Source organism: Achroia grisella, unplaced genomic scaffold (assembly GCF_030625045.1).
Source record: "Achroia grisella isolate CSIRO2021 unplaced genomic scaffold, CSIRO_AGI_Agris_v1 utg1062, whole genome shotgun sequence".
NCBI lineage: Eukaryota > Metazoa > Arthropoda > Insecta > Lepidoptera > Pyralidae > Achroia > Achroia grisella.
The window spans coordinates 2,627,174-2,637,081 of record NW_026712566.1 but is presented as its reverse complement, the minus strand read 5'-3'; the positions used below and the strand labels follow the sequence as shown (position 1 = coordinate 2,637,081).

The window sequence follows — 9,908 nt, the reverse complement described above, 5'->3', positions numbered from 1 at the left end:
ACTTTTTGTTTACCTTTAAACATTGTAACACAGTATGATTATAGTTTACTTGGTGTAATATAAGCATCGTAGTTTATTTAACCTATATCACATGTACATTCAGTTGCGGGCCTGGTGATGTAGGTACCAGATTCTCACTGCAATATATTTTTCTATTGTTCTATATAAAAATACTACATGTATTTATTGCCATTCATCTTTGTGAGGAGAAATAAATAAATTATTATTATTATTACTTATATCATCATGTTAGTTGTGTCAGATAACGGGAGTGAGAATAGTTCTTATTGATGTTATTTTGAACGCAACACTTAACATAAGCATAAGAAATATAACGTATTTGTAACGTTGATAGAGGATTGTTAGAATAGAATAGAATAGAATAGAAAATCATTTATTCAAATAAACTTAATTTAAGCACTTCTGAATAGTCAACATTTTTTCTTAAATCTACCGCTTATTCGGAAAGCTGTCTCATCACAAGAAGAATAAGCAAGAAACTTGTGTGTTGCTCTTTTAAACAACCCTTATAAGTTCCATTCCCCATATTACAAGTCGAAACGTGTGAATACAAACTACCAACCAGCACTATTTATTTAGGCTCAAATATAAAAACACAATAAGATTAAATCAGTCGTAGTGATATGAGCAGGCCAGTCCCTACAAGCAGCACTCGTTCACGAGTATGACGGATGAGCCAGCCATCACTGCGCTCGACCATATTTTAAGGAGCCCAATGACACGGCCCACCACGCCGCCACATGTCTGGACATTTTAGTGAGCATGACTACTCATTCCACTCGACCACGTCACAACTACAAAAATTACTATAAGGTAGTTACAGTATTCGCACTTTACATGAGGATGCATGCGGCAATCAATACAAAAGCTATCATATATCAAGAAAGTAGTATGAAAAATAAATTATAATGTTGTCCGCAAATAAACTTATTCTTGCTATATATTGCTATCATCTATAAATTCATCTATCCTATAATAGGCTTTTTTACATAACTTTTGTTTAATAAATTTGAATTGCCTCTCTGTCAGATTTACCGTAGATTCTGGCAGTTTATTATAGAATCTTACGCAATAAATACCATAAATTACCATAAAATGAATTACTAACTTTGTATAGACGGCATTTAGGTAAAATTAACTTATTTTTATTCTTTTCATTCTTTCGTATGGCTCTCTTTTGTAAAATAAATATAGTATTTACATCAGCAGCTTTACCCCATAGCAGTATGCCATATGACATAATGCTATGGAAATAACTAAAATATGCAAGTTTTGCCGTCGCCACGTCTGTTAATGCCTTATCCTTCTAATTGCATAAGCAGCAGAAGTAAGTCTACTGGCTAGTTTTGAAATATGGGGCCCCCATTGTAACTTCGAGTCCAATGTTATTCCTAAAAAAACTGTATCATTAACAAAACTTACTATTTCATCATTAAGCAATAGCTGCGTATTTACTTGTCTTGCATTAGGAAGCGTGAATTTAATACACTTAGTTTTGTTGGAGTTAATAATAGATTATTACATGTGAACCAATTTAATATAGCAGAGATAGCATAATTTACATCGTCTAATTGATTACATTGGCGACCAACTTTAAACACTAACGAAGTATCATCCGCAAATAATACTATATCTGCAATTTTCTCTACCATGTAGGGAAGGTCATTTATATAAATTAAAAAGAGAAATGGGTACTAACTAATTAGTAATGTGAACTAACGATCCCATTGCTAGCAACATGCCATGTCAGATTTTCCATGCTGTTCCCTCTAGAAACCATCATGACGGTTTCTACAGAAAATCGTTGTGACGAATTCCTGGTAAATTTGTTACAATGGGCTAACTGTCCTGATCACAGGCTCATTTTAACATATTTCACTGCAGTCCTGCCAGCGTATACTGTTAGCGCACTCGGGTCTACATCTATTATCACACATTAAGAAACGTCTCTCATCACGTTTTTAGTGCAGACCAGATTGGAACTGACTGTACCTATAGATATAAGTTGAGATAGAGAGCCGCAAGGCAACAACGTCTTTAAACTTTTAATAGGTTTAAAGATAGAAAACGTTGTTGCCTTGTAAATATTGATTTATAATTCCAGGGGAACATTAGCAGGGGTCCTTTCTCTCAAGCATTTATGGGCTACATCATGCAATGCAACCAGGAGTTCCAGGTGCCTGTGGCCAAGTTGGCACAAATGAAAACAGACGATCTCGGTGATATTGACCCTTGCTTGTTTGCATGCGTTTTTAGACGTACAGGAATGGTCAGTACATTTAACGATTTTATTTATAAACAATTTGTCCTTGGAAAAGTTATTGTGCTGTATAAATTATTTTTGGATTTTTATCACAGAAGAAAACACAAAAAATAAACTTTGAATATGTTAATATTAAAAGAGTAATTATGACATTACAGTTGGATGATACCGGTATGTACAAGGCTGAAATCAATGATGATCTGAAGAAAGCATTGAAATCAGAGGAGAACTTGAATAAACTTACTGCTATCACCAAGGAGTGTACATCGGGTAATTATTTTTTAGTATACTAGCTATATAAAGCCGCTTTATCATCTTTAATACAAATACAAAGCTATGACAGTGAGTTTATATGGTTTTATGGCTCACCTGGTAGTACCACCAGGTCTCAACCGTGACATAGACAACGTTGAGATATGGCAGTGAAAGTCCCCTGTAATTTCACTGCCATATCTTAAAGTCTAATCTTAACACAGCTTACAAAGAAACTGTTGACAGTTCTCAAAAAATCAAATTCAAATTCTTTATTTATTCAAAGTTTCACAGCAGCATAGCAGCAACATAGAAGCAGCACCCTGCTATCAGGGTCGGAATCATTATTCATGATGACATGATTTTTACTCTCCTGTTTGTGTGCAAAGGCTGCGGTTACCACCTTCCATCCAGCCGTTCGTTAGCTTGTTTGCCATTCCAGTTCCTTAAGAAAAATATACGAATTTATCTTTAATTGTTTACACAACTACGGAAAACAAAAAGGACTGAGTGTCTTTGTTTTAAAATCTTATTTCATTCATTACCGTCATCGCCGGCCTCACTGGTCTAGTAAGTCTCGGGTTCGATTCCGGTACAAACATTGTATTAATGAGTCTGAGTGTTTGAAATGTAAATTAAGTATGTATTTAAAAAAATCTATTTGAGTATTTTATCAGTTCCATAAAACAAGCTGAGTCTTGAGATATTATTATTATGTATGTATGTATGTCCCTCTGTTCCACCATAACTTCTAAACTATATTATTATTATGTTACAGTAAACGAGCATAGTGTTACTGATGGTAACAAAGGCTGCGAAAGAGCTGTCATGGTTTTATATTGTTTCCATGAGTAAGTACCCATTGTTACAGTTTCGAGAGATGATAAATGCTAAAATGTATAATTTTATTTTACAATTTAGAACTTTTTTCTACCAGAATCGATATTGAAAATTCTTTTTTTATTTGAAAAACAGTACTTTTCGTGTAGTCCCGTATAAAGTTCAAAATTTGACAGGACATTTTGTTAGAAAATATGTAATAAAATGCTCAATTTAGGGCTGATTTAGGGTTAGTAATAATTGGATATAATCAGTCTGTAACTACCAATCAATACCTTTTTTTAAATATCATTGAAATATTTAATAGCCATTACTGAGTTTTGGCTTCGTAAAATATATTTTATTATAAATAATTCAATTATATTTAAAAAAAGGTATTGTTTGCCTATTAGAAATTTGTTTAATTTCATGAATACTAACGCTATGCTCGGAGTTACTCTGCGTGATCGAATCAGAAATGAGGAGATCCGCAGAAGAACCAGAGTGACCGACATAGCCCGTAGAATTGTGACTCTGAAGTGGCAATGGGCAGGGCACATAGCTCGTAGGACAGATGGCCGTTGGGGCAGTAAAGCCCTCGAGTGGCGACCACGGACCGGAAGACACAGCGTGGGAAGGCCTCCAGGTGGACCGAAGATCTGGTCAAGACCGATGGAAGGCATTGGATGCGAGCAGCGCAGGATCGATCGTCGTGGAGATCTTTGGGGGAGGCCTATGTGCAGCAGTGGACGTCCTCCGGGCTGCGATGATGATGATGATGATGAACGCTGTCTTTCGGTTTGGTATAAAATTTACAATTTTACATACGTGTATGTAACATTGTAATTTCTCCAAGAAGTGAAGTGGAAAATATATTTTTGCTGTGCTTGCTACAAACTGTGCGTTCACGTGTCAAATTTTATATTAGAAGTTCGACTATTCCTACTTTATTTCTTGTCTGAACTGGTTCACTTTTTACACATATTACTACTATCTATAGTGATTGGTTTATTCAATTTGAAAATGTGTCATATATCTTTTTTTTACAGTTTGTTGAAGGAGTAACGAATCCGGGATAAGCAGCAGTGGCGATATATTACTCGCTGTAATATGAAACACGAATATTTTTTATCTTTTGGACCATTACAGATGTTCTCAGTACAACAATCTTTTTTTACCAATTGTAATATATAAATTTACCAAGGTTGCGATTATTTGAGTTGGGAATGGAAGGAGGATTATTTTTATTTAATTGTAATACCAAACGGCGAATACGATGGCCACCTAATGGTAATGGGTAACCGTGGCCTATATAGGCGATGGTTACCCCTTACCATTAAATGATATTTGATTTGATTTGATTAAATCCCAGATTACAAAGCAAGCGGCATTACGGGCAGGAATAAATGTCCTTACCTAATTGAAATAAATTTCATGCTTCCGTACCATTCCGCACTGGTGCCCCGTCAGTCAGCCAGGTTTCCGCTTTTGCTAATATTGCATTGCAGGGAATATCAGGTGGTAACAAATACTGTCTTTTTAAAAAGAACATGTACAAATATATTCGGTTGCACCTAGAAAGAATGTGAATCCGCTAGGCCGTCAAATAGCTACATATTGTTGCTTTGATACTCAAATACTAGAAGCTACGTAGGACGCTTAAATTGAATCTAATCGTTTTGTTTATGGTCATCCATTTCGTCATGCCACCGAATCGAATTTCACCAAAACTAACATCGACTATGGGGACTACTAACACAAAAACATATTTCCTGATAACTCAAGGTCGGGATGTAAACACAATTGTGAAATTAGTTCTGCCCAAATTTAGCTAGATCATGTTTTATATCGCCTATAAAACCAATGCATGCTGATAACTCTATATCACTTTTTGTTGGTTTTTTGAGTAGAGCCAGTAGCTCTTCATAATCTCTTGTTAGTTTTTATTGTGCTATATCTAAAAAACAATGTATAATTATTCGCTTTATTTTACATTGTTCATATTTTTTACAAGAAGCAATGCTGTAAGTAATGTTATTTTATTTAAATTGAAGATGGATTTAACTTCGTGTTTAAAGCTCTATGGTGATAAAATATATATATACCTTTCCAGGCGGTCACTCCAGCACAGAAGGCAATGATACAGTCCAAACTATTGTCCAGCGGCTTGGAATGTATCAAAGATCATCCACTCTCGATATCTGATATATCAACGTTGAGGAAGAAAATGATTCCTAACAATGAGAATGCTAGGTGCTTTGCGGCTTGCTTGTTTAAGAAGACTGGTATTGTGAGTATTAACTTAATCAAATTAATTTAAAATATCTACATTACTTACTTACTGCTCTTCTATATATTCGACTGATTTAATCTTATTGTATATATTTGACTCTAATAAATTAGTGCTGGTTGGAAGTTTGTATTCACACGTTTCGACTTGTAAATGTGAACTTACAAGGATTATTTAAAAGAGCAACACACAGGTTTCTTGCTTGTACTTCTTGTGATGAGACAGCTTTCCGGTAGATAAAAAAAAAATTTGTTATTACTTAATGAATTTATAAATATATAGTATTTTTTAATTCCGCTACCATGAACACATGTCATTGTGTGACCACAAATTATCAGTGCGGAAATCTAATCACCGCTACTAGAAACCAAAGGCCTTCCACATTAGTGATCAAAATGATGAGAGTTGGGATATAGTGCTAGGATATAGCTTGGAAGCCCAGTGTTGACTGTTTGGCAACCAGGCTACGAATGCTGTTATTATTCTTAGGCAGACATTTAGTTCTCAGGCAACACATGAGGTACCAAGGTCATCAGAGTGATGATGAAAAAATTCATCCCATTTTCATCCGAAAGATTAACTGGTAGAGAATGCTTTTAGCCTTTTGTACCGTATTTTAGTTGGTCAATAAAGCTATTTAAGTAGTAAAGTTATTTTTGTACAGATGGACGATGTGGGAAAAATTAATCCAACAGGAGCGCACGACAGCGCCGCGAAGATATTCAAAAACAGCGAGGATCATTTGAGCAAAGTCGATGGCATTATTGAGGAGTGCTCTTTTGGTAAATGTTTGTTACTTTTACATCTAATTTATCTCAATTGTTAAGAATTCTAGGACTATTGATTATGGCATGGCATATACAGATATTTGCTATCGCAAATAGCCATAGAATGCATTTAAAAATAAAATTATAAAATTCAAATATGGAACATCACGTATAGAACATTAATATTATTTTGTTTTACATCATATAGGTACATACATTTTTTCATTCCGTGGCGTCACTATTAAATTCAGTTTACAGTAAATTCTATCCATTTTTTTTATTCATTATTATAACAACTTAAATATAGTAATATTTCTCCAGCAAACAACCGCTTTACTTCCGATAGTAGCGGGTTTGATGCCTCGCACAGTGCAAGCATTTGTACTTATGAGTATGATTGTTTGTATCGATCTGAGTTTTTTCTATGTACATTATGTATGTATTACAAAAAAATATCTGAGTAGATATTTATAGCAGTTGTCTAGTACCCACGACACAAGCTTTGCTTACCTTGGGACTAGATAGTGTTTTGTGAATGAGTATATAAGTATTTCTAATAATTATTGATTAAGATGGCGTAGTGTCCAAAATTATCCAAAGATTATTATTACTATTATTATTATTATACAGATAGCATCCACTTTTGGTTTAAATTCATATAAGCCTTCGGTCCTATTTTATTTGTAGTACCATGATACCTTTCTTTCTTGTACTAACATTAAATTACTCTTGAGGCACTGTTTTATTTGTATAACCATGGTATCTTTCTTGTATGACAATAAATTTGACCAATCTATGGCAGAACATCACAGATGAGTTCAAAGACAATTTGACAATGCTAGTGAAAAAAAAATTGTTCTTTTCTATGCACATATGACTATGTTAAACTGTTAATCTTATTAATATCATAAAGTTTGTAAGTATGGATGTTTATTACTCTTTCACGTAAAAACTACTGAATGGATTTTCATGAAACTTTACAGTAATATAGCTTATGCATCAGAATAACACATAGACTATAATTTTTATTGAAATGTGTATGTTGAAATTTAACGCGGGTGAAACCGGCAGGCCTAATTATAAATATATTCTATAATAGAATCTTTTATCTTTTAACTTTACAGTTAATGATCAAACTATGGGAAATGATAAGGGCTGCGAGAGAGCCAAGATGGCGTTCGAATGTTTGGTACAACATGCTCCTAAAGTGAGTCGTTTTTATATTTTATTCAATTACTTTTTTACAGTATACCATCTTCGCACGGTCCTCTTTTAACTAAAATGTCTATGCTATGCACCAATAAATTCGTATATCATACATATCAAGTCGCGGGACACAAGCAGTCTATTAAAAAACAAATAACTGAAACCTACAGATTCCTTCTTTTCTTAATGGTAATGGCAACTAAACATATTTTCCCCAGAAAGTATATTCTCGATAATGCAATGTTCTATTAGTAGAAGAATTTTAAAAAATCGATGAACTATTATTCTTTTTTAAGTTTATTCATTATAAAAATAAGATCCAAACATTCTTCTTTGTAAATTAAATCAATTCTGTACTTACATAATATCGACGAAAGCACTTATCATAGAAAATTAAGAAATTTAAATAAACTCCCAAACCAAAAAGTTGACTAAATTCTACCTTACATCTCCTTCGCGTCAGGTTTCGAACAGAAAAAAGCAAAAAAACCGGTTATTTTAAGAGCTACAATATTATAGATACACAGATCAGACATTTACAAAGACACCTCAAACTTATACCACGCCCCTTTTTTCGTCTGATTTTGAAAATATTATTCGTTACGCATTTTTTGTTAATATTTTGGTTTTGTTCGCAGTTTGACCTGGATATTGACTTTTAATGCTTTGAAATAAGACTCATTTCAAATAGTCACTGGACACAATTACTTAGAATTTATCAATTTAGAACGTAAAGGAGAAGACATAGAGATCTATGTAAATCATATGTACCTGCTGGTAAAAACGAATATCATATGGGAATGGAACAGTTAGAAGAATTCTACTACTACTCGGCATTTTGGCATTCTTTCTGGTTACCGAATTAGGATAGCGGACCCTTTCTTCAATTTAATTATATTTTAATTGTATATAATTATAATTTAGTAAGTAAAATACTAATTTGTTTTATTGAATACCTATAATAGTTAGTTTCCTAAAATATTCAGTAAACCACATTCTAGAATAGTAGAAAATAAGGAAGTTCTTTTTTTAAATTTGATTTTGAAAATAGAGCGGTTGTTTGTGGATGAAAATGGATCTTTAAATTGATTATGTACTAGATTTAGATTTCACTTTTATTTCCAAACTATTAGATTGAACTATATTTAGCAATTTTTTTATTCTTTCTATTAAGTAAAAGAATTTTAAAGTAATTATTTCGTTGTCTCGTTACATTCTGAATTTATATGATTAAATATTGATTTTTTAAAAGTTGATTCTTTCTACATTCGTGAATCATAGTGAAATTAAACATTATGTTACTTGTACTAAATAAAAAAAATGTTTTGTCTGGAAATAATATTTTTTTATTATGCTTCTAATTACTAACTTAATTAGGTCCACAATCCATTTTAATTATATAATAATTTCGAATTAATCCTTTGGGTTGAAGCCTTGATTCTGCCATACATTACTTGGTGGTTCTTGTTTGTAAAGATAACCTGAAATAAAGATTAATTAAAATAAATATTACTAAGCAATAACCAAGTTTAAAAGGGCTTAAACTGTAATCTGTTACTCCTAACTTGCTAAATATTTAGAGCATAAGAGAGGTAAGAAGCATGACATCATAGTCTTCTAGAATGGCAACGCATTACTGGTATGGCGGGTGCCACATGATAATGTGATATGCGTAGTGCTGTTCAGGTATATAGGTGACGGTTACCGTTTACCATCAGGCTGAGACGGCAGTTTGATTGCTATTAATTATTAATGACTATTAAAGGATTGACACGACTGATCCGGTCTGTGTCAAATATATGGAGAGGGGGAAGGAGAGAAAAAAAAATTAGAAGACGTGAGAATTTATAAGGAAGTACTAGCGGGAGCGTAGAACGAGAACGGAGAACCTAGAGAAGAACGGAAGAATGAGGACGGAGTTTTATAGTAGGGCTTACAGACTTCATCGCTGGTGATGTACCGTGATGTCACGAATCACGATGATTTTCAAGGGTGATAGCGTGAAGGTTGCCCTTGAAAACCATCGTAATTCACTGCTGGTGATTATGACTAACTTTAACTGACCTAATTTCACGCTGGTGCCTCGCTAGCGTATACAGAAGATAAGTGCACAATTCCATTATTATCCATTAAAAGAAATGAATGAAATATTGCTATGGATTCCTATATAAATATACACAGTAAATAAAAAGCTTTAAAAAAAATTCAATTGAGTTTCTTGCCAGTTCTTCTCAATTGAATCTGTATACTGAACTGGACGGTAGGGAAAAAATTTTAATATAAAAAATTT

At 33.3% G+C, this 9,908-nt stretch overlaps 2 protein-coding genes across 2 annotated transcripts; both read left to right on the top strand.

The window, feature by feature from the left end:
- The first annotated feature begins 1,802 nt into the window (after positions 1–1,802).
- LOC131854623 (uncharacterized) lies at positions 1,803–3,391 on the top strand. The gene is made up of 4 exons (XM_059205753.1): positions 1,803–1,841; positions 2,126–2,290; positions 2,443–2,554; positions 3,315–3,391. The coding sequence occupies exons 1-4, from the start codon at positions 1,803–1,805 to the stop codon at positions 3,389–3,391; spliced, it is 393 nt and encodes a 130-aa protein (XP_059061736.1).
- Positions 3,392–5,322: 1,931 nt separating this feature from the next.
- Positions 5,323–8,280, top strand: LOC131855101 (uncharacterized). Its single transcript, XM_059206327.1, has 5 exons — positions 5,323–5,379; positions 5,469–5,645; positions 6,310–6,427; positions 7,537–7,619; positions 8,257–8,280. Exons 1-5 carry the CDS (start codon positions 5,323–5,325, stop codon positions 8,278–8,280), a joined length of 459 nt encoding a protein of 152 aa, XP_059062310.1.
- Positions 8,281–9,908: the final 1,628 nt, after the last annotated feature.